This window comes from Pan troglodytes, chromosome 8 (assembly GCF_028858775.2).
Source record: "Pan troglodytes isolate AG18354 chromosome 8, NHGRI_mPanTro3-v2.0_pri, whole genome shotgun sequence".
NCBI lineage: Eukaryota > Metazoa > Chordata > Mammalia > Primates > Hominidae > Pan > Pan troglodytes.
In genome coordinates this window covers 89,612,237-89,637,769 of record NC_072406.2, presented here as the reverse complement: position 1 = coordinate 89,637,769, position 25,533 = coordinate 89,612,237, and the positions used below count along the sequence as shown (strand labels likewise).

Genomic DNA, 25,533 nt, shown 5'->3' with positions numbered 1-25,533 from the left:
GGAGTTCACCTGGGAATAAGATCCTTGGATGGAGAAGCAAACTCCAGCTAGAGGACCGAAGCCTTGAAATCATTTATTCTGCAGATCAGTGTTTCTCAAAACGGGGTTCCCCTAGCCATCAGCATTAGCGTCAGCTGAGAAACATGTAAGGCATGTAAATTCTTACGCTCCAACCTAAGCCTACTGAATTGGAAACTCTGGGCTGGGGTAGTTTCTTATTTTAATAAGCCTTCCTGGTGACTCTGATGCACACTAAAGTTTGAGATCCATTCCTCTAAGTTCTGCCGTCTCTCCTCACTGCATCACTTTTCAGTGGGGCTGCCCTTGGACACTGGCAGATGTTTTGGGTTAAAGAAGAAAGTTCTTTGGTCAAAATGAGTGTGGGCAGCATTGTATTGGTCTATGTTGAACAGGTTCCTTGACTGAAGCCTAGCTCTGAGCTTTTGCTATGCTGTATGCAGTGAGCATTGAACATTTGTTAGAAGAGGAATGATGGCATTTCCAGATTTCACTGCAAAGAGAAGTGTCCCTTTTGTATGGAGTTTCCCATCAGACTGGTGTTCCGTGAATTTTCACTGGGAAACATGGCTGTAGTCCACATATCAAGGCATTCAGTGAATTTTTATGAACCGCCTTGTGAGAACAAGACGCTGTGCTGGAGAGATACATCTGTGAACAAGACGTGGCTTCCGTCTCTAGGAAACTGATAGTCTAGTGCAGGAGCTGGCATACCACAGGCTGTGGGCCAAGTCTGGCCTGCCATCTGTTTTTGTATGGCCCATTAGCTAAGAATGGTTTTCACATTTTTAAATAGTTGAACAAAAATTTTAAATGAAGAATATTTCATGAAACATGAAATGGTATGAAATTCTGATTTCAATGTCTCTAAATAAAATTCCGCTGGAATACAACCACACTCATTTGTTTATATATTGTCTAAGGCCACTTTTGCCCCCCAGCAACAGAGCTGAATAGTTGCAACAGAGACCATATGCTAAAGCCTAAAATATTTCCTATCTGGCCCTTTACAGAAACAATTTGCCCACCTCTAGTCTAGTGAAGCAAAGAGGCCCTGAACAAGTACTTGCAAATGCCTTGAGTGTTATGAAGGAGCAGTGCAAAGACCACATGATTGGAAGGTTTTATTGACTGATAGCAATGGTGGTGGTGGAGTGGAGGTGGAGGGTGAGTTAGGAAAGGCTTTCTGAGGAGAGATCTTAAATATGAGTAGGACATCTGGAATATGACTGTGTGAAGAAGGTTGTTACAGGAAAAGGAAACCTAGGACATGCAGATCCCTGAATTAGAAAAGAGGACTGCTCATTGAAGGAATGCAAGAATGTCCAGTATTGCTGTGGATTAAGGGAGGTGAGGCCAAGAGTATTTCAGTATGTGGCCAGATGCCTGGCAAAGGCCAGATGTGCCAGAGCATCTTCGACGGCCATGCTGAGGGCCTTAACTTTTGCCTAAGAGCAAGGGGGAATCCCTGAGAAGAGTTTAAGCACAGGCATGATGTGACTGATAGAAACCTTGTGGTATCTCTCTGGCTTCAGTGTGGAGAATGAGGGACAGAACTAAGTGGGAATTGTACCATTGCATGATACAATGTAAATGATTATGAAGCTTAGGAGTCAACCAGGGGAGAGAAGCTGAGATGGAGAGAAGTGGGTAGATTTGAAAGGTGAAGTTTCTCTGTGATGCTTGGCCTCCCTCCTGCCAGGCCCTTTGTGTTCTCTGACAACCTAAAGAACCTTCTTTCCTGGTTACTGGGTCTGTGCTCTTGGACCCTGATATATTAATAAATATTGATTGTTTGTTGCACACCTGCTATAAATCCACCAGGCCCAGTGCTAGATACTATGAAATATAAGAATTAATAAGCCCTGGCTCCTGACCTCAGGTTCTTAGCTGGGAGACTGATGGATGTAGCCACTGGACTAGAATGTAATGAGGACTGATAAGCAGAGAAACAAGTGATATCTGAGGGGACTGATACCTGAAAGGAAGTATTGAGCAAACAGCCCTGGAGACGTTAGCTCTACTGAAGAGGTCTGGGGAGGCTTCATGGCAGAGGCAGCATTTAGACTTTCTCTTAAACAATGTGTAGGATTTGGGAAGGAGGACAGTGGTCATTAATCCAACATGAGCACAATGACAGGTCTATTAACAGCCTCTGGCGGGTGCAGGGGAGGCTAGGGGAGCCATGTGGCTGGCATGAGCCATCAGTGGAGGTTACAGAGAGTAAAGAGGTGCTCCTGTTTTGGAAACTCAATCTAGACTCCTGATTGCTTCATGTGCCTGACAGTTCAGTGAAGGCTGTGCTGGGACCATGAGTTACCCTCAGCAATGGATCAGCAGGGCAGCGGAAGACCCACTCTTTCACTGATGGCCAGGGCCCTGCGTACCCCAATTCACTTCAGGCCCTTCCAAGGCAGGTACAAATCATGAATCACATTCCCCTCTCTATGACTTTGTTTATAGGCAGAGCTCTAAAGCTGGGATAACAGCAAACTGCATCAACAAGTCCTCTGGGGCCTCTAGCCCATTGATCCTATGACTTGTTGTGATTGCCCCTGACCTCTTCACTTTCTCCTTCAGTTTGGTGCTTTGGCCACTGGGACCAATGACTTCCACTGAAGTTTTCTGGTTCTCAGTCCTGCTTTCCAGGGCTGTGACACAGGGTGATTTGCAGACTGATTTCTGTCCTGTGCCAGAAGATACTTAATAAATGCTGGCAATGACGATGGGTCCCTGAAGAGCAGTTTGCCCAATTTATTTTTTAAAGACTTTAAAAAAATAGTATAGACAGAAAAGTCTATAAAATGAAAAATTACAAAATAGCAAATTATTATAGAAAATTTGTGTCACTACCACTGAGTTCAAAAAATAAAATACTGACGGTATCCCCAGAAGCTTCCCTGACCATCCCTTCTCCTTGGCTGGCGTCTCACCTTTGATGTCTCAAGTTCAAGAAATTTGAGTAACAACTCTGTCTGCCTAGCTTCTAGTAAGAAAAACAGCTGCAAAAGGAGAAAAACAAAACAAAACAAAACAGAGACTTGGGATTCAGGTAACCACCTGACCTTTCTTCTGGATCTGCCCCTCCAAAAAAGGTCTCCCTCCCTGTCAGTGCTAAGGGCTGGATGGTTAGTTGTTATGGAGACGTGGGGCGTCTTTCCAAGATGCCAGCAAAGTTGATGCCTGCAGCGCTCTGGCAGGTCCCCCCGCTCTGCAGGGCTCTTCTCTCCTTGCAGTTGGCAGATCCTTATAATAAGAGACTTCTGAGATGTAAAAGGAACTCTCCCCTCATGTGACCTTCATGCCAGCCCCCCTGGTGCCACCCCACCTCAGTGCAGTAGCTGAGCAGTAACAGAGGGACAGCCTGTTTCCCTCTGTCCAGGGGAGATTGTGGGTCTTCAGGTGAGAGTGTGGCAGCACTAACAGCTTAGTCACAATTCATTAGTAAACTTGGCATTCAGGTTACTGACATTTTTGCAAACTGCACCTTCTAACAATTACCCTCTGGTTAAAATCTGTATTTGTAGAAGGAGGCCAGTCTGAAAAGGAATGAGGGGAAGAACGACTTCCCCTGGAGAAGTCTGAATGAGGTGGCCCTCTCTTCTAAAAGAAAGGTGTGTGCCTTTTGAGATTTCAATTATTGAGCCACTTCCATCGGGAGCTCTTCAATTATTTATACTGGGTGTGTTGCAAGTAGATTCACCAATTTAGAAAGTTGGGGGGAAGAGGGGACATGGTAGGAGGGAGGCCCCCGTGGATGCAAGTGTGTGGGCAAGTCCTTTTGGCTTCCTCTTGGCTCTTTTTCTGGATCCAACTTCATCGTAGGGCTGGACCAGCCACTTTGTCAAGGGTATCCTCCTCACTTCATCGTAGGGCTGGACCAGCCACTTTGTCAAGGGTATCCTCCTCACTGTCCCCATTCCCCTCCCCTGATGGGGACAGGGTGTGGATGCCCCTGGGTGTAGGGAACCAACGCTTCCAGACACTCGGTGAGCTCTGTCTGGGTGGAAAACCTCATCAGAAGCCAGATTGAATCACACCAGTTTCTAAGACATTCCTCAACCATGTTAGGCAAAAGAGTCCCCCACTGACAAGCTGGGGTAGAAGGAAACCTGATATAATTTTGGAAAAAAACCTTACTTGAGAAAGAAGGTTCTCACAGCTGCCGAGTCTCTCTCGACGTCCAGGGTTGGAGGGGTCCCAGGCCATGGAGAGAAGATTGATGGGTTGAGGCGAGCCAAGTAGAGAGTTGAGGCTTTGCAGGGCCAGGCGCTTGCCATCCTTAACTCCCATTAGGGATCGAGAAGGAAAAGAAGAAGGAGTTCTCTGAATCCAATGGAAAAAGAAGTCCTGTCTCCTTTCCCTGGGCTGTTGAATTGTTTTTATTTCACATTAGCAACTGCTCTGGACTCTCTTGTGTTTGGCTGCTGTGTTGGAGACCTAGATCCAAACTAGGGTGTGTGGGAACCCAGGGACATAGAGGCTGAAGTTTTGGAACCCAGCCAGTTCTTCCAAGGGGTGAGGTCAGAGGCAGAGTCCAGGGAGCAGGGCAGCTCTGGGAGCCTGGTTCCTCAGGCTGGGCTGTGCTCGGAGTGGTAGATCCTGACTGCCGCTGTATGCCTGGTAACCTGGCCATCTTTCTGCCTCCCAAAGTCTGTCTGTCTTGCTAGCCCTTGGTTTCCTGAATGGGGGTCATCTTAAGTGTGGAGAAAGGCTGTCCGACGACCTAACTGGGACAGCTCTTTTGACCCGAAGCCAAGCCCCATCCAAGTTCAGCAAATGGAAGAAGCAGGAACATGTTCAGTTGGTGAGGTCTATAGGCACAGACTGGATTAGGTCCTAAATCATGGTGGAAATTTTCCTGGCATGGGACAAATCCTTTTGTAAACAAGAACATTCATCTTTCTTTTGACTGACATGCCTGGTGGGGCATGTGCCTCTCAGAAGCTCCATGTCATCTGATCTCATTTGAGATTTAGTGTTTGTATTTGAAAATGTAGCTGCCCTGAGGAACAGCAGTTAGGAGCCAACCCCCAGTTTAAGCTTCAAGTCATGGAAACTGGCCTGGTTTACCCGGATGTCAGTGATGCCTTGGAAAGCTCTTGCTTTTCCAGTGCCCGCTGAGCAGAGATTTAATTTACTCAATCGGTACGTGTCTGTTAACCACATTGCTGTATGCCAAACACTTTGGGCATGAAAAGTATATAGGCCTTGCCTTCAAGGATTGTCCAGGCTAACTGGGGCAATGCAACATGCATGGACCAAAAGACAGCTAAGTACCTGTCCCATGTGGAATTGGGGGAGCAGATGTGGGCGCTGGAGACAGGACAGGGAGAGCTTCGGGGAGATCTAGCCAGGAAGGAGAACTTCACTGCACCTCTGGGATTTGATCAGGGAGGATGAAGATGGGTGGGGAGCAATGGGGAGAGCATCCCAGGAGTGGGGACAGCCAGCACGGAGGTGTGGCAGTCAGGAGGACCAAGTCATAGCCGAGAAGTCAGGTGGAAGAGCAGGTCAGTGACGAGTGGGGAGGGCAGCCGGCAGCCTCAGCTCCAGGCCTTGAAGATCAGGTCTTGAGGAGTTTGACTTCTATGCTTTGGGCATTGTGGACTTGGCAGGATTTTTGAGATTCCAGAAGATATGAGCGAAGAGCGAAAACAAAGCAGGACAGAACAAAAAACAGAATTTCTTCATTTATTATTTCAGTGCACTGTGAAATGCTCACCGTGTGCTAGGTGCTGTTCAGGCTCTGAGGATGTGGAGTGGGCAAATCAGGCAGACTCTGCCCTGACTGCTAGAGAATAAGCACACGTGTGTGATGAAGGTGGTAGTGGTGGGAAGCAAAGAACAGCAGCGAAGGGGATGATCGTGTTTCATTCCATGTGGGGCACTGGGCTGTGACTTATATTGCTCTCAGGTTACTCATCTTTTTACTCCAAATTGCTTGGAGTCCTTTGTTGACTCTGAAGGGAATATTCAACCATAAACAATTCATCCTATCTGCTATCTGTGGTTGAATACTTTCTTCCCAGTTGCCCCTTGGGTGGTGGCTTGGGGCCACGGTAACACTTGTAGTATTTCCCGGGAGGTTGTTATAGTTCTGTGCATTTCCTGCAGTAGTGGTAGTGAGGGCATTAGATGCCAGGAGCTCAGGCGGTTGGTATGGCCCTGAGCTCTGAAAATGCTTGCCTTCCCCTTTCCCCTATTGTGTGGGCCAGCAGCTTGCAGAGCTCCTCCAGCCCTGAGAGACCATGCCTCCATCCCTCAGATCCTACCTTTCCTGGCCCCAAGGCTGCCTCTGGCTAGTGTGACAGACACACCCTGGGCCCCTGAAGTCTGAAAGCCATATTTTTCAAGGGGAACCTGGCCACTATGAGTGGAATATTGGGGCCTTAAATTTCCTGCCTGTAGAATGAGGCATTTGGGCTAGGGGAGTGGTTCCTAGACTTTTTGTGGGATAATCAATGAATTTTTATAAAACACAATATCACAAGGCCACCAGCTTTTTATTTTGACAAGCAAAAACATAAAAAAAGAAACTGTCAAATGCCAGCTCTGCCACCATTGTCATTTCATTAAAAGGACCTGTTAATACCCAACAAAGGAGTAACGACATAATGTCAAAGAAAAGGACAGTTCTTCCTGGGAGAGGCCCTTCATCAGTTGTCTTCCACTGACACACACAGTGCGCTGTACTGAGGCTTTTCATTCCATTCCACATCAGGGGCAGCACTGCCCTGTGGCCATGCAGGACCCATGGGAACAGAGCACCTGTGAGCCACCTGCAGGAGCCTTTGCTGAGGAGAGTGAGGCTCCTTGGGGGCTGGATCCTCCTCCTGGTCTACAGGATGGCAATGGGCTCCCTCTGGTAAAAGTTAACTTGGCATGAAGATTTCTGCCTTCTTTTATGAACATGAGGGTTTGGGATTTCCTGTGTGTTTGGTTATCCATATCCCAGTCTGCCCTGATGAGAAACAAATGTAATTTTTGCCTTCCTGCTGGGCCCCTGCCACAGTTTTCTTGTCTGGGCAGGTCTTGAGCTGAGCTTCTGGGGCAGGATGGGCTGCCCTGCAGACTGGCAGCTGAGTCTCCGAGTCTCTGATGGACAGCAGGCTGTCTTGGACCCTGCCAGGGTCATCCTGGCTGAGGACTCTACTAATCCAATTCAAAGTCTCTATGGCTCTGATAGTGGACTCTGGACTGTCACTTATATTTTCCAATTTTATTAAGCTAATTGAAAGAGAAGGAGATTGTTATTTTACAAATATGGCACATTGGCCAGGATGTATGTATTAGCCCTGAAAGTTTGGAGGTTGCCTTACTAATTTTAGGCAGCATATGTGGCCGTTTGAGAACATATCTAATGTCTAATGAGCATTGTATTCCCAAGTTGGATCCCCGTCCCCTAGCCCATTTCTCCAATTCTCTGTCCATACATAGTGGATTATAACTGAATTTAGATGTCTGTACTACAGGATTTTGTTACTTAGAAGCCATAGGTTGTGAGATGGTTGTTTCAGTAGTAGTAGTAAACAGAATTTTATATGGAGATTCCATCTCTGTTCTTGTACATTGGACCTATCCCAAGACAGTGTGGAATAGAGAGAAAAAATATGGCCTTCAGAGTTAGAATGGACTAGATTGAAATTTCAGCTCTGCCACTTACAAGATGGGTAATCTTGGAAAATTACCCAACCTCTCTGAGCCTCATGACATTCCTACCTTGCAGCCAGGCGTGGTGGCTCACGCCTGTAATCCCAGCACTTTGGGAGGCTAAGGCGGGCAGATCACTTGAGGTCAGGAGTTCCAGACCAGCCTATCCAACATGTTGAAACCCCATCTTACTAGGAAAAAAAAAAATTACTGGAGCATGGTGGTGGGTGCCTGTAATCCCAGCTACCTGGGAGACTGAGGAGGAGAATCGCTTGAACCTGGGAGGTGGAGGCTGCAGTGAGCTGAGATTGCATCACTGCACTCCATCCTGCGTGACAGAGTGAGACTGTCTCAAAAGAAAAAGAAAAAGAAAAAAGAAAAAAAGAAAAAACATTCCTATCTTGCAGGCTTGTTGTGAAGATTAAGTTGGTGTAAAATCACCAAGGACAGAACACAGTAGATGTAAGAGGGGATCAGTGATCTCCTGAGCGCCAGTTGACCCCCTTGGTCCTCAGGGAATGGGAGAGCAGCTTTGAACCTGGCTCTGAGAAGAGCTGAAAAGGAATCTGTCCTGCAGCATTTCCCGGGGGAGGGAAATGATGCTTGATTGACTTGCCCAGGGTTACAGAGCTGAGACAGTGCGTGCAAAGTAAGGGACTTAACAATCCAGGCCTCCGGGTCAGACAGTTTAGAGCTGGACAGACCTTGGGGAGTGTTTACATGGCTCCCTGCATTTGAGACAAAGAAACCTGAGGCACAAGATGGTAAGGACTTGTTAAAGGTCACCTGGCCTTTTTCTACCATGAAGACTTCCAAAGAGTAGTTGTTCACACCCAGCGCAGGGGTGCTTCTAAGAGCGAGAATCTGGACAGTGCACCCAGAAAGCAATGGCTAAAAATGCCTCAATGGTGGAGCACTGTAGGTCCAGCTGAGACACCCAGTAAACTCACAGGGCTTTCTGACAGCTCGGGGCAATCGGTTAGGTCCCAGCTTCTTTATAAGTTCCTGTTGCCTGAATCTGTGGACAGTGTGTCCCTTCCCTAAAGGTACAGCCCACAGTTAGCAAACACAGTAACTGCTAGGTGAATTAATCAGTGCAAATGTCTTAAGCCCTGCTGGTGCAGAGTCTCCGGGGTGCAGAGCAGGAGAAGTGATGGCAGCCAGGGAGAGGTTGGACTATGCAACTTCCCAGGGGCAGAAGTGAACTCTGCCACTCCTGACACCAGCTCTAGGAAAGACCTGGGTCCCCTGTTGCCCTATTTCTCTGGTCCTTGAGTCTCAGAGTAACCACCTCCTCCATCCATTCCCTTTGCAGAACTCTTGCCATGAAAACCCCAGCTGGTGGTGCCCATGCTATGCTTGATTTGCTTGAGCTGCTTTGGGTAATCTGCCTAATACCCTAATATGCAGGATTATTGGTACCTGGGAGAATGCCCGTGGCTGGGAAACCCGCCCAGGAGGTGAAAGAGGTTGCTGGGTGGATTTCCTCTTTGGCATGGGAGAGGGGACACAGAAGACCCAGCCCCAGCATTCAGGGCTGGTGAAAACCTGAGGCAAAGGAGAGGAGAGCAGCCCGCAGGGAGGGACCAGCAGCCCCAGGGCTTCCTAAGGTATTGAGGTTCAGACACTTCTGGATCTTAGGCCAAACTGTGCCATAGGATGTCATAGTTATTGTCATGAAATAAAGCATTTTTTAAAAAGCTAACATGGGGCCGGGCGAGGTGGCTCACTCCTGTAAATCCTAGCACTTTGGGAGGCTGAGGCAGGTGGATCACTTGAGGTCAGAAGTTTGAGACCAGCCTGGCCAACATGGTGAAACCCTGTCTGTACTAAAAATACAAAAATTAGCCGGGTATGATGACACACGCCTGTAATCCCAGCTACTAGGGAGGCTGAGGCACAAGAATCACTTGAACCTGGGAGGCAGAAATTGCAGTGAGCTGAGATCACGCCACTGTACTCCAGCCTGGGCAACAGAGCGAGACTCTTTCTCAAAAAAAAAAAAAAAAAAAAAGCTAACATGGGCCTATGGACTTTTACTCAGGGGATTTCTAATGTTTTTCCCCAGAAAATCCCTTCACTCAGATGCAGTCTAGCACAGAACGATAATAGGTGAAATTGCTCAATGCAGAGGTGCTTTTATTTCCGTGGGGTCCGGGGCCCTGCCTCCTCTGCCCTCCCTTGGTAACCAGCCCCCCTGGGGCACCTCACAATGCTGGGCTTCAAGGTACAGAAAACTGTGGATTTAACTCACCACCCCCTCTCATCTCCCAGATAGGGACTCTTCTCAGAGAGATTAGGTGACTGGCCCAGGGCTCACAGCCAGTGCCTGGCTTCATAGCTTCTGGTCCAGAAGGCTTCCCCCTGCCCCCACCCTCTGGTAGGAGAGAAGGAGCCCTTCTGCATTGTGCCCAGTTGAGGACAGCAGCATGTGGGGCTGCTGGGTCAGTTTCAACAGACGAGAGGAGATGGGGCAATGGAGTGGCCAGGGAGAGGGTGGGGTGGGGCTCCTGGAAGATGGAATGAGTAACTCAGAGCGCAGTCCATCAGTGAAGGCTCAGGGGAAACGGCCTTCTGATGTTGACCAGGAAAATTTGAGGACAAAGGGGCTGTGAGGCATGAGGCCCTTCCTTCTCTCACAGCCCTCTGGGGGGTCAAGCATCCTGGGACTATCCCATGGTTCCAGGGTGCTGGGCAGAACATCCAGCTTCCAGGGATGAGAGGGGCTTCCCAGCCCCTACTCTGGTCCCAAAAGGGCTAGGGGAGATGGTTTTGTGCTAACCTGATCTCTCCTGTTCCCTGTCAGAACCCTACCTCCCACTCAGGTGCGTCAGGCCCTGCAGAGCTCAGCCTCTTAGTGCTGGAGACCGCTGGGCAGAGCGTGCTAAGGACTCCAAGGATACGCATGGTGAGGGAGGAAGCCAAACCTTCCTTTAGCAGCATCTGCATAGAGAACCGTGGTTCTTAGCAGGAGGGCTTCACAGCCCGTCAGCTTGGCCACGCTCATTTCCAATGTGATGCTCTGCTCCACGAAGGGTGAATTTATGGTTCCGGGCAGGTTCTTGGCAGAGAAAGGAACTGTGTTTCTCTGTCCTTGATGGAACTGCCCTCCATAGGCACAGGGCCCTGGAAGAAGGGTCGTGATGGTACAAGCAGTACCCAGAAGTGGGATGAATTGAGTGCTCTTCATGTTAATAAACCTTTCGTGGGCACTTTGCAGCAGCCAATAATCCTTGCACATGCATTCTCCCATCTGCTGCTCACACTGTTCCCGGGAGGGCAGCAGGATGGGTACGTGTCCCTTTTTGGCATCAGACAGCTGGATTTAAATTCGCACTATGTCTTCCTGGGCCAGCTACTTAACCTCTCATCTGTCAATGGAGGACATTAGTACCAACCTCATAGAGTTACTATGATCATGCTAAAAAACAGTAGTCGATAGTATAATTATTGTTAGTAGTACTATTTACTAGTAATATCTATTCTAGATTGTGCATGGTAAGAACTGACTTTCCATTTGCTGTAGCTCTCTTCCCTCCTCTCCTCCTTCCCCCACTCCTTCCTTCCCTCCCACCCACCAAGATTTGTCAGGTGCTTACTCTGAGCTCACAGGGATTCAATATTGAAGATACAGCCATAAATGAAACAGACATGGTGAAACCCCCATCTCTACTAAAAATGCAAAAACTAAACAGGTGTGATGGCACATGCCTGTACTCCTAGCACTCAGGAAGCTGAGACAGGAGAATCGCTTGAACCCAAGAGGCAGAGGTTGCAGTGAGCCGAGATCACGCCACTGCACTCCAGCCTGGGTGACAGAGAAAGACTCTGTCTAAAACAAAACAAACAAAACAAAAAGAAACAGACAAAAACTCTTTCCCTCATGCAGCTTGCAGACAGTACACAATGATGAAGTAAAGGAAGCAGGTGGCAGACACACTCTGGAGAAGACAGCACAGACAGGGAGAGGTTGGGATGAGGTGGAGAGCTCATGGACAAAGTGAGGATGTGAACCAAAACTCGAGAGAAATGAGGGTGCAGCCACGGGGATCTCTGGAGCAGAGGCAGAGGCCAGTGCAGACAGCCCTGAGACGGGACTGGGTCTGGAATGTCCTGGCAGCATGAGGAGGCCATTGCATCTGAAGTGGAGCTAGTGAGCGGCAGACTCGCAGGATGACAGGCACGAGTGGGGCTGATTGGGTGTGAAGACTTCACTTGTCCTCTGAATGGGCCAAGAAGCCATAGGAGGGTGTTGGGTACAACAGTGACATGATTTCAGTTACATTTTTGAAAAGTATTTTTCTTCCCAGATGGCCTTTGCCTAAACGACTTCCCAGATCCTGGATGAGGAACCAGTGTCCAAAGAACTGACACGTAGTTAAACCCGAGGCAGACTTGGAGCTTCAAGGCTTGGCTCTAGGCAGGCAGCAGGGAGGGGCCCTGGGATCCCCTCAAGGCGGGCCCAGCCAGCTTCTCATGCCTGAGGCAGTCATCCAGCAGGTGTGGTGCCTGCAGTGACCTTGGTGCCTGGTTCAGCTTGACAGGTGTCAGGAGTGTGCCTGGGGGTGAGAGAGTCCAACCGGGTGAGAGCAGGTGTGGCAGCAGCTCACCCTGTCAGGGAGGGTGTGCCCAGCATGACAGGTCACCTGCTGAGACTTGGCAATTTGACATCCTGTTAGGGTGCAGGGTGACAACGGGGGACCTGCCCTGCAAGTTGCAGCTGGGTAGGAATCTGAGTGTTGAGCCCTGCGTTCTGTGAGGCCTCTGGCTTTGTGGCACAGGACTTCTTTCTCCAGAGCAGCCCTGCTTCCTGCCCAGAACCAGAGGACAGTGACTCCACTTGCCTGCCGTTTGTAAAGCAGTTGCTTTCAGAAAGGTAATGCTCTGTTACCAGATTAGGGCTCCTGCAAGAATCAGGCAGGGTGACAAGGCAGGACTCATCCCTGTTCATAGAAGAGAATATGGAGGGTTTGAGGAATGACATGACTTGCTGGAGGCCACCCAGAAAAGCTGGACTTGGTCCAGAGTATCTTTTGATTTTCATAGTTCTTCCTGCCACACCACAGACCTGAGAGTCCCAGTATACTGGGTCTAATTCAGCAAGGATGAGAGACGGAGACAGCCAAATCTGAGGGTTGGGGCTGTGGGGTCCTAGGATTAGCACAAGCTTGCTCTCCTGTGCTAGACCAGAGCAGCTGCCGTGTCTGGGGAAGGCTGGGCCCTTTGAAGACAAGCAGGATTAGCCCTTGTCGTGACCCTCACACCTGAACCCAGTACCAGGCCAGGTGGAGCCTTCTGCCAGTCCTAGGAACACCCTGAACTCCAGGTTCCAGGCTGGGGCAGCAGAGTGACTGTCACTTGGGCTAGATTTGGAGCAATTGTCTTATCGGGGAGGCAACAAGAAATAAGGGAAACAGAGCAACTGGGGCTTGCTTCCTGGCCCGGTGGTCACCTGGCTGGGCTGGGTGGCCCTGAGCTTGTGGCTTTCCCTCTGGGCCTCAGTTTTCTCATCTGTACACTGTGTGTGTGGTAGTTGGGTGGTGGTGGGGATCCTCAGGAATTGCTAAGGTCCCTTCTCAAGCTTTGGTCTTTGATCTTGTGATTCAGCGGGAAATGCCCAAATGCATCAGATGAGGTTTGTATCTTGAGCACCAGGTGATGGGGTCCAGTCAGGCCCTTGGCCCCAAGTGACATAGGAAGGGTGAGCCCCTCTGCGGCCATGTCAACAGAAAGTCATCGTGGGGAACACCACTAAAGGGAATGGGGAGAAGGCATAGAAAGGGGTGAGGGTGTAAGGCTGGGCACAGCCCCGTGAGAGGTTGCCTGGTAGGGTGGGTGTTGGGAGGGGACTGTGGCCACTCTTCTCTCTGGTGTTCCCTGCCTCCTGTGCCTGCACCCTTGCCCTGAATTCCTGCCCACCTTCTGATGTGGGCACTGAAATTAGATGTCACTGTTGCCACTGAGAGGTAGCTGTGGCCTGCTTTACACAAGGCTCTAGTGGGGAGAGAGGGCAGGGTTGGAGGCAGATCAAGAGTGGCCTCCAGTGCAAGGCCGAATCCCTTTCTCAGGGAGCTGCCAAGGGCAGGGGGAGGGCTCCTGCAGGACCTCCTCTTTCTGAGATGGCCTCCCCACGCGATGGCCTCACCTCTCATTTTTCTCCCTGTTCTTCCCTCCATGTTCCTTTCTTTTCCCAAGGCATCTTTTCTTGCATTTCAGAAGATCTGGTGGCCTGTCCTCCTGAAGCTGGGGTAGCTGGAGGCTGCAGCCAGTGGGGTTTCTCTCCCTTACACACACAGACACACACACGCATGTGTGAGCACACGCACAGATGCACACACACATGCACACACACGCACACATTCTCAGACATGCACACACATGCACACACTCACACGTACACACTCACACGTGCACACAAACGCACACACAGGCACACACTCTCACACGTGCACACACATGCACACACTCACACATGCACACACATACACACACACACATGCCCACACACATGTGTGAGCACACGCACACAGTGATTTCCTGACTGACATCGGGCTGCCCCTACTCGGAAGTGCTTCCTGTGTAAGGACAGGGTCCTCTGCAGTGGGAGGTGGAAGGTTTGGGCGTGGCTGCATATCCCCTTTGCTATTTGGAACAAACCATTTGTTCCCCTGTGAGGCAGTGTCCTGTGGGGCCAGGAGCAAGAACAGAATGCTGGGACTCAGGAGGCAGCCTCTCCCTGGTCCTCAGCCTTCTCATCTTAAAAATGGGAGGTTGATCTAATGGGGCGAGTCAGAAGGGGTCTGAGATGTCACTGGGTCTGGGGTCCACCCTGTGCGGGAATCCCTGCCCCAGCTGTCCTGGATGGCGGTCACACAGCGCCTACTAGAAACCCTGCAGGAGTCACAGCACCTTACCTTATAGGGACTCCTTGCTCATTGGAGGATAACAGTGTTAGAACCTGCACCTCCTTATCCTCCATTCTGTGATTATTTATTAAAGGTTCACTCTGGCCAGTGTGCCTCCCAGGGCCACTGGTTGATGAAAGTGGTGCAGCTTCAGTGGATTACTCTTAGAGGCCCCAGCCCCATCAGTGGGTGCTTCATCAGGGCAGCTGTAACCACTGTGTGCCCGGGACTGTGCCAAGCTTCAGCTTCCCCACCACCTTAATGAGGCGGCATGTTTGTCCCCATCTTACACGGAAGAGGCTGAGACTCAAGGGTTGATGGGCCACAGCCATCAGCTTGGAAGTTCTGGAGCAGGTACAAGCCCAGGTGGGCTCTCTGCTTCCAGCCTGAGCTCTCAGGCTCTGTGCCTTTTTCTGAGAGATACCTGCTCTTAGTTAACCTGTCTGTAAAATGGAAATAATTTCACTTGCCTGTTGGATGTATTATAAGGTTTAAGCAAGACAATGCATAGAAAACACTTAATTCTTAGTTGCTGGCACCTAGTTCTGGCTTGTTCAATGGTGGCCAACACTCTTATAATGGACTCTGCCCCTGCATGTTCCCAGCAAGGCTACTGAACCTTCTCTGCTTTTTCTTTGGAGCATGGAGTTATAATGCCTGCTCCCCATAAGAGGTGCTTTGGCCAGAGTGAAGTCAGTGGTGGAGAGAGGGGCCTCTTCCTCCGGGCACAAGATCTGTGGCTAACCTGGTGGCTAGTCTGGCCGGCTGGCATCAGGCTTTAAATAGCTCCCCCATCACTCCTCCCAGTCCTGCTTCCCACACATGGTAATTAAGCTCACAACATCTAGTGTAAGCAAATAATAACAAGGGCATTATCTCCCTTTAGTCTGTGTTTTTCCTTGCCTATCATAAAGTAATTAAAATAATGAATGCCTTGTAAAACAATAGGTAAGAGGGCTGGCGAAATAGCATTATCTGCCACATACCTCTTGTGCTATGAATTACCGATGCAGTTAACCACTGTGACTGGAGGGCCCCCCTGCCTCCCAGCCTTTTTCACGTTGATTTCTCCTCTCCAGGGTCTACCAAGGGGCTGTGGAACTTGGGCCCCCAGGACTGAGGAGCAGGGAGCTAGTCTTCCAGGTCCCCACGTGGTGGCCAGGGACCAGTTCAGAAACGTCCTGGGAGGCTTGACTCAAAAGGAAACACTAGAGCCTCAGATGTGGGACGATCTCCCTGCCCTCCTCTTTTCCTCACCCCTCCACCAATGTCCAGTATTGAAACAAGCAGGTGGTTCTGTCCTTGGGTGAAGGGAGAGGCCAGGAGAGAGCTGGGGGTGAAGATCCATGTCTCATTTCAGCAGTCACCGAGCCATACTAGGGTAGTCAGGAGCTGTGGTCCCCAAAGTGGGCTTCCAAGCCCAGCAGCATCAGAAGTGCCTGACATCTTGGTTCAAATGTAGGTTCTGGGATGGGCCCAGCACACTGTGTTTCAACAAGCCCTCTGGTGTGCTTATGATGCCCGCTCATTGTGATAACCATTGCTTTATGGTGTCAGTGGCACGAGAAGAAGCAAGGGGTGCTGGGATAATTGTTTGAACCTGTGTTTTGTGCTATTGGACACTGTTTAATCCTGACAATGCCTGAGGGGCTGGCAGTACTGTCCCCATCTTATTGAGGTCCCACAGCGGTGGGAGAGCTGGATTTTCCCCCGAATCTACACCTTCAGTTACCATGGTTGACCCTGTATCAGGGCCTCCCCATCCTCCTAAATACCCTCCTGTTCAGAGTCTCACAGGGCAGAGGCTCAGGGACCAGGGCAAGACCTAACAGGTCCTATCTGAGGCTGGCCTGGGAGGCTTGGGCAGCAGGTCCCACACATGTCAGCAGGCAGCCCCCAGATACATCTGCCCTGTGGCCTCCCCCTCCTGGGCCTCCTCTTGGATCATTGTAGCTCTGTGGGGCTTAACACATTTGGAAAGAAAATATTAGCATCCAGGGCTGCAGGTCCCACTTTTCTCTTCCCCAGCTTCCCTGAGCCACAGGCAGCCAGAGGGAGAGAAGCAGGAATCGGGACCAGCTTCCTGCCTGCCGTGGCCAAGTCCCCAAGAGGATGACTCACCAGTGCACCCTCCCCACCTGCCTCCCACGTGCCTGGCCTCCCTCTGCCCCGCCCCCTTTGTCACTGCAGACAAAGCTTTTCACCACTGTCTTTGGTTCTTCCCCTTACTCCAAATCACAATGATCCCCAGTGTGGCTTTGCCTTGGGAATTAATTCCAGAGTTTTAAATGATGAACATAATTTGCTGGCATCTTTTTAAACATCTTCATCTGCAGTCATAGTTGCAGTGGGTATTTGTGTTGGGGTCCAGTTAAATGTACATTGTTAGATAAATAATGAATAAGGTTTTAGTATAAGTATGTCCCATGTAGTATTTGGAATATACTTATACTAAAAAGTTATTTGTTGTTTATCTGAAATTTAAATTTTACTGGGTATCCTGTATTTTATCTGGCAACACTAAACCCAGCCTTTGTAGCTAATGAGGGGCTGATACTCATAGCCCTTTCTAGTCATTCATTCATGGTTATTGAGCCAACTCTGTGCCAGACACTCTATTAGGCACCAAGGCTGCAGCAGTGGGGAAGGCAGACAGTAAGTGAAAGAAGTAAATGAATTATTAAGTATATTAGCGGTTTTAAGTGCTATGGAGAAAAATAAAGCAGAAAAGTGCTATTGGAAAGAAAGTGTTGCAAATTTAAACAGGTGGCCAGGGAAGACTTCATTGAAAAGGAGATATTTGAGCAAAGACTTAAGGGAGCAGGCCATAAGTCTCTGTGGGAGAAGAGTATTCCAGGCAGAACACTCACTGTATGCAAAGGTTTACAGTTTCGGCCCCTATGTGGGGCTCAGTTATCTGATGAAATCAGCCTTGTTTCCTCAAGCACATTTTAAGCCAGAAGGGGAATGTATTGTCTCCTGTAACTGAAAAGGTCTGGTGTAGATTTCAGGCACAGCTGGATCCGGGTGTTCAAATGATGACATCAGTAGTCTATTACTTTTACTTTTCTCTGCAGTGGCTTCATTCTCAGGGAAGGATGACTTTTCCTATTCTTTCCTGCAAATGTTCCACGCTTGAGTCTTATTGGCTTGGCATGGATCATGTGATTATTAATGGCCCAATTGCTGTTGGCAGGGGGTAGAAAGGACTCCAATGTTGGAGCCAATGTGAGGCCATCTGTCCCCTTTGAACTACATAGACTGAGAGGAAGAGATAATTTTCCTAAAGGAAAGTGTGTGTGCTGCTGTGAAAAGGGGCATAGAGGCTGGGTAGGCAAAGACCACAGGACATCTCCCACACTTTCCTCCTCCCTCCTCAGCGTGCCCTAATCTTAGACAGATTGCGTTTCCTCTTGCTTTGGTATTTTCTTTTTCTTTAAAATGGGAGGAGACCAGAACTTTGGGAGGCTGAGGTGGGCGGATCACTTGAGGTCAGGAGTTTGAGACCAGCCTGGCCAACATGGTGAAACCCTCTCTACTAAAAATACAAAAATTAGCTGAGCATGGTGGCTGCGCGCCTGTAATTCTAGCTACTAGGGAGGCTGAGGCATGAGAATCGCTTGCACCTGGTGGGTGGAGGTTGCAGAGAGCCGAGATTGCGCCACTGCACTCCAGCCTGGGTGACAGAGTGAGACTTCATCTCAAAAAATAAAATAAAATAAAATAGAATAGAATAATACCATCCTTCTTTGTTTCACTAAGATATTTTAAGAGGAAATAAAGAAAATATTCTTTTTTAAATAAAGGCTTTTAAAAAATCAAAGGCATAATTTACCCCTTCTGCTTTACTCCTGTACCTTTAAGCTAGTTTCCATCTCAGCTGGGGACCCCTTCTGGCTCTGGTTCTTTATGGGTAGAGCATGTTATTTAAATCCATTGTTCCCTATGTCTTAACTCTTGCTCTCTCTGTTGCCAGGAGGCCCAGAAGATTAACAATGGCTCAAGCCAGGCGGATGGCACTCTCAAACCAGTGGATGAAAAAGAGGAGGCAGTGGCCGCCGAGGTCGGCTGGATGACCTCCGTGAAGGACTGGGCGGGGGTGATGATATCCGCCCAGACACTGACTGGCAGAGTCCTGGTGAGTCTCCACCCACTTCTCACACCAGGAGGCCTTGCTGTCTGGGCCAAGGTGGCTTTGCTTATGAGACGTGATATTCCCCAGGGTCTTCTGCAGGAGGCTGGCTATTGGGAGGTGGGGGTGAGCAGCAAGTGCTCCCACGTGGTCATGGAGGAGAGGCTCGGTTCCTCGTGTACAGTGGTTTGTGGAGGGATTTTCAGGGAGTGGGATTTGCAGTGGAGAAGGGTTGTTGGGAAGATGTAGCACATTTTCTCTGCTAAAGCGCACATGCACGCACACACACACACCCTCCATCATCTTGGAGAGGAGAAGAGGGTTAAGGAAATATACCAGAAACTCATGGAAGGGCTACAAATGCGGGGATCCTGGGGAGTGCTGAGTGAGTGTGTGTTTGGTGGTCTTCGGGGGATGTTCTTCTTGTCCTGTGGTAGCCCATAGGGACCCCCTCTTGGAGCAGTTTCCTAATTTTCTGCAGTGTGTGAGCTGGGCCCTGTGCACGGTAGAAATCAGTCATGCTGATGGTGGATGCATCAGTAGCCCACCTGAGGCTGCCTGGCCCGTGTACCTAGAGCTCGCTTGTGTGCCCTTTTCTGATGAGATTGTCTCCTAAGCCCACCTGCAACCAGGGCTGATTCTGCCCCTTCTCTGTATGTTTCCAACATCTCTCTGATCTGCTTATATGAAGCTTGGCTTCACTGGCTGGCCTCATGAGCCCTTGGTTTTTGTCAAGGATCATTACTGGGACAGGCTTATAGTGATCAACCATCCCAGTTTGCCTGAGACTGAGGGGTACATGAGACATGAGTCTTTCAGTGCAAAAACTGGGAAAGTCCTGGGCAAACAGGGATGAATTGGTCGCTATAGCCAGGCCCATGCTCTAGGAAAGCCCTGGCTTGCTTTCTTGGGTCTGCTCTGGGTCAGGAGTTTCCCTGAGAAGGATATTGCATTCGGAGTGATTTCTCATTGTGATTCTGGAAGCTGTTTTGTTTGGGCCACCTGTCCTGGCATGAAGCTAGGGCTCAGTCAAGAGTCATTTGGCTCATAGATGGAAGGAGTAGGGACATCCTGAGGGCTGCGAGGCTCAAAGACCAGGCAGGGACACTGGAAAACAGTCATTATCTCTGAGTCTCACAGCAAAAACTCAGTGAAGAGGTGACTGTAGATGGAGGGAGGTGGTGAGAATTTCACTTCTCAGAATCCTTCTTGGGGAGAACTCAATGTTATGTCTGGGATCAATATCACACACACTTTTGTGGGAATGAGTGAGAGAATGAACGTGGTGCTTGAGTAATCAAAGGTGCTGGCCACACAGCCTTCAAGAAGGACAGGTTCTGTTCACCGAGGGATCTGCCGTGAGCTGTGTGCTGAAGGGTCTGGTTATGAAACCATGGCTGATGTCAATTGATGGCAAAATGGAAAGAGGGGACATTTAAAGTTGGAGTTTTGGAGGAGGAGAGAGAAACTGATGAGGTCAGTGGCTGCTTGGAGGAAGGCAGAGAGGGAGACAATTCAGTCTGGTGTGACCCAGGAGGGACAGTGTCTAGTGGGGACTTGGAGGTGACTTGCTGTTGGCTGAGCTGTGTAACAGCACCTCTATCTCTCCTCCTGCCTCTTGACTGAAGTCTCCATTGCTCTTTCATGCTTGAAGAGGAGTGGATTCTGCATTGGAAACTTAAGAGAGGTTGAATTCTGAGTCTGGGTATTCATGGGGACAAAATGGAGGTAGTGTATTCTATATGTATGGTGGTGATAGTGAATGGGGAGCAGCAGACAGTTTAGCTGCACAAATGTGACACTTGTTCCTTCCATGTGGCCATTATAGACAGTTCTAATTTTCTTCATCAGCATTGCAAGAGTTACTGAACACTAATTCTGGGCCAAGTGTATTTGTTTCAGCTCTGGAGAAAACAAGGAAGGATCCTGATTCTATTGCACCGTATGTGGAAGTTATTGAAGGAATGCATGGAGGATAAGTGCTATGAGTACAAACACGGTGTGCACTTGTGGAGTGTGGGGAGGGGCTGTAGGGGAAAGTAGGGCTGATCAGAAAAGCTTTCATAGGGAGGAAAGTCTTTGAACTAAAACTCCCATTTGAAGATGAACTGCTTTATGGCGGGAAGATATAAAAAATAAAAACATATCCAAGCTTAAACACAAGAAAATGACCACTAGGTGGGCCGGAATTTGTGAAGAATACTTAATAAGACAGAATGCATTTGCAGTGAGTTTTTAAGTGTGAGTTAGGATCTTGAGAGTTAAAGGAGAGGAAAGCCTTCAAAGTGAGGAGCAGGAAAAACAGAGAAGGAGCCTGGTGCTCTGAGAAATGGGGGGTGCAGACCCCAAAGTCTGGGGAAGTGTCCTGGAGACAGCCTGGTGGGGCTTTAAAGGCCATGCTAAAGAATTTTGGGGCCAGGCGTGGTGGCTTACGCCTGTAATCCCAGCACTTCGGGAGGCTCAGGTGGGTGGATCACGAGGTCCGGAGATCGAGACCATCCTGGCTAACACAGTGAAACCCCATCTCTACTAAAAATACAAAAAATTAGCCAGTGTGGTGGCGGGTGCCTGTAGTCCCAGCTACTCGAGAGGCTGAGGCAGGATAATGGCACGGACCCAGGAGGCGGAACGTGCAGTGGGCCGCTCTGCTGAGATCGCCCCACTGCACTCCAGCCTGGGCGACAGAGCAAGACTCCGTCTCAAAAAAAAAAAATGAATTTTTGAAGTTTGTAGAACAAGGAGATTTTGAGGCAGGGGGTGTTGTACAGAGAGAGCTGGGGGACAAGTGGAGACTGAATGGGTGAGGCTAGAGCTTGGAGGCTATAGGACAAGTTAGGGCAGTAAGCTACTGCTTTAGTGATGGCATGGGAGCAGATTCCTGCTGTGGTCCTGGTGAGGCATGGTCTGCACTGACACCAAGCAGAAGATGCAGGTAGCCCATGTGGGTGATATCATGGAAATGGAACTCATTGGGCCAAGCACACCCAGCGGCCACCTTGACACTCTCCTGGCAATCACACTGTTGAATGCCTCTTGTGATCCAGGCACTCTGCTAACCTTATATGTTATGATCAGTTTGAAGGGGAAGGACAATGTCGTATTTCTTCCATATCTCCTTATTGCTGTTGTGTTGTAGGGGTTCATTACAAGAAAACAGGCCAATCTTATCAGTGAATTCATCTCTGTTTTACAGTTGAGAAAATCAAGATATAGCAAGGGCAATTATTTGTCTAAAAACATTCAGCTTTGAGTGACAGAGCCAGGCTAGTACCTGCCAGCTCCGTGTCTCCCAGTCTGGTGCTCCTTTTGTGTCATTACTTCCCAGTCGAAGATAATGCCTTTTCTTTTCTAAGCCACTGCCAGCTGTCACTTTGGCTGTGACATTTTGACATTACCATCTTTTAGCCAATTTGGTCCTGAGGATGCTTGGCCTGCTTGTTAAACATTTGCATGTAGAAGCATGGTCCACTCAGGCCTCTTTGCCTGAGCCTGCCCAAGGTGCCAGCTGCTCTCTGAAGGTCTCCTTGGAGAAAATCCTGCCCAGGCTGCTGGGGCCATGCAGAGCAAGTGGGACCTGCTGCACAGAAAGCAGGCATCTCAGAGCTCCAGGCGGTATCCTGAGAATAGGCCTGCCCTTTAGGAGCAGGCAGGTCCCCGCACTGAACAAAGAAGAGATTTCACAATTAAGTAATGGCGGGCAAGAGAAAGCAGCACTGCCTGTTCAGAACCCAAAGCTGTGTTTGTCTTGAGCCGTCCAAATGTTTATCCCTGCAACAATGGGACCAAAGCAAGACCAGACAGCTGGCTATTCAGTTTCCCGTTTCAATTTTTAATTTGTTTTCCTTGATGCACGCTCAGGAGCTTGGCCTCCTCATCTGGGCCTCTATCTCACCTGTCTAATTGTCACAGGTGTGAATCTCGAAGCTGGGACATCATGAGTAAGGTCCAGCTGGGGAAGAATTTGCCAATACAACCTCAGAATATCTGTAGGATCTCCCAGACGAGCACATCCGTTATTCACTAAGTGTTTACTGCTCATCTGTACCTGGCACTGTTCAAGGCACTGGGCATAAAGCAGTGAGCAACAGAGATCCAGGTGTGAATTATTTATATTGATAAACTAGATATAAGGATGCAGAGCTCAATTTAAGAAATGACAAATGATAATTGCCATTCACCAGTGCTTTTTATAGTCAACGCCTGGAGCCTGATTATCCACATGATAAAAATTCCTTGACCCCCCGGCTCCAGATCTCAGAATAGCCTGTCTTTGCCTCCTCTCTCACCCTGGCACTCAGGCTCAACTGGCCAAAAACAGCAGGACTGGACAGAACCTTCTCTTGGAGCACGTGGCTGAGGGATTCTACATTAAAGTGAACACCAGGCTGTCAAGAGTACTGCTTCCTTTTATTTTTTTCTTAACTAAACAAATGTTTATTTTCTGATTATAAAAGTAATATATGTTTGCTTTTTAAAAAAAAATTGAAATGTACTGGAAGACGTGCTGATAAATTCCACTGTGGGATTTGGAGTCAGCTCATGCGGAGGGAAATTTGGATATAGCAGTCAATGTCGTCAGGATTTCTCTTAACTGTTTGGATGTCGTTGAGGACTTTGTTCACTGCATCTCATGTTACCTGCTTTATGCACAGACTCATGGGATAAGTAGTGTTTTGCACCAGAGATTGTTGTGGTTTTCCTGGTGAACATCCAGTGAGCATGCTAAATTGAGAAAGGGATCATGTCTCTCAGTGGTGGCTGCTCAGAGCCAAGTCGGTGGCTTATGGAAAATACAGAGTGGCTCAGGTTTGCACTCTGTGTCTTTGCACCCCTGCTCTGGCTTGTCTTCATCATCTCTCCTCTCATTTTCCCTTTGCCCTACTCTTCTTACTCCTATTTGAAATTTACATGTATGCAGTTATGTGTTCCATACATTTTTGTCAGGTAAATTAAATCCCCCTAAGAATAAGGTGGTTTCTAAATAAAGAGGGCAAGAAACATATGGTGTAGGTTTTAGTATAGTTTGGTTGTGCTGTATAGAATCATAAGCCAAAGTCAACAGTGATAGTCAAATTCAGGGTTGGTAAGTTTTTCCATAAAAGGCCAAATAGTAAATATTCTAGGCTTGCAGACCATGTGGGCTCCACGACTCAACTCTGCCACAATAGTTTGAAAGCAGCCACAAACAGCCTTGGTGTGACTTTGTTCCAGTAAACTTTCTTTATAGAATGGGAGAAAATATTTGCAAACAATGCATTCAACAATGGCCTGATGTCCAGAATTCATGAGGAACTTAAAAAACTCAACAACAAAAATCACCAAATAACATTTAAAAGTGGGCAAAAGATATGAATAGTCATTTTTCAAAAGAAGACATACGAATGGCCAAAAAGCATATGAAAAAATACTCAACATCTCTAGTCATCAGAGACATGCAAATTAAAACCACGATTAGATATCATCTCACAGCAGCCAGAATGGCTATTATTAAAAAGACAAAAAATAACAGATGTTGGTGAGGATGTGGAGAAAAGGATCACTTATATGGAGATGTAAATTAGTACAACCTTTATGAAAAACAGCACAGAAATTTCTCAAAGAAGTGAAAACAGAACTTCCATTTGATCCAGCATTTCTACTAATTGGTGTCTACCCATAGGAAAAGAAATCATTATATAAGAAAGATACCTGAACTCCTATGTTTATCACAACACTACTCACAATAGCAAAGCTATGGAATCAACCCAAGGGTCCATCAATGGATGATTAAATAAAGAAAAATATATATATATATACACACACACACACACACACATATATATACACACATGCATATATATCACATTATATATGTACATATATTACATTTATATATATACAAACACACACAATAAGATACTATTCAGCCATAAAAAAGAATGAAATCATGTCTTTTGCAGCAACATGGATGGAACTAGACACCATTATCTTAAGTGGAACAACTCAGAAACGAAGTCAAATACCACATGTTCTCATGAATAAGTGGGAGCTAAACAGTGTGTACACATGGACAGAGAGTGGAATAGTAGTCAGTGGAGACTCAGAATGGTGGAAGGGTGGGAGGTGGCGATGAGTGATGAGAAATTACTTAATGGTTGCAATGCACACTATTTGGATGACGGTTACACTAAAAGCCCAGACTTCACCACTGTGCAAAATATCCATGTGACAAAACTGCACTTGTACTCCTTACATTTATACAAATAAACTGTATTTATAGAAATAGTGGGTAGAGAAAACAGTTGACTAGAAGGAATAAGTTCCAGCATGTGATAGTACAATAGGGAGATTATAGTTAACAGTAATTTATTGTACATCTCAAAATAGCTAGAAAAGAATTAGAATGTTCCCAACACAAAGATAAATGTTTGAGGTGATGGTTTTCTGTTACCCTGATCTAATCGTTATACATGTACCAAAATATCACATGCATCCCCCAAAATATGTACACTATTATATGTCAATACAACGTTTTAAAAAAAGAAACAGGTGGTGGGCCAGATTTGTTTCACACACCATAGTTTGCTGACTCAGTCTAATTTATCCCCTTGTTTTATACATAAAGAAATTGAAAGTCTGGGGCTGGAGGCGAAGAGATTCTCTAAGGTCGAGTAGCAAGAGTGTCACACTCTTTGTAAAGGGGAGCGTTACAGACTCAGTGATACACACACAAAGATAAATACAGGCACACACACATACTCTCACTATCCACATTGTCACTTAGTTTCTGCATGTTCATATTCATTTCCATGTTGATCTCACAGCAACTGTCTCCCTAGGGAAACT

General features: G+C 48.0%; 1 protein-coding gene across 44 annotated transcripts in view; it reads left to right on the top strand.

The window, feature by feature from the left end:
• Positions 1-25,533, top strand: part of KCNMA1 (potassium calcium-activated channel subfamily M alpha 1) — a 764,605-nt gene that overhangs the window by 215,396 nt on the left and 523,676 nt on the right. For all 44 annotated transcript variants that reach the window (XR_010146932.1, XR_010146930.1, XR_010146931.1 and 41 more), the window contains exon 2: positions 18,553-18,714. Coding sequence is in view for 40 of the 44 variants with exons in the window: in XM_054659718.2 (XP_054515693.1) it covers positions 18,553-18,714 (162 nt within the window). In the remaining 4 variants the exon portion in view is untranslated. The remainder of the gene's footprint in view (positions 1-18,552; positions 18,715-25,533) is intronic.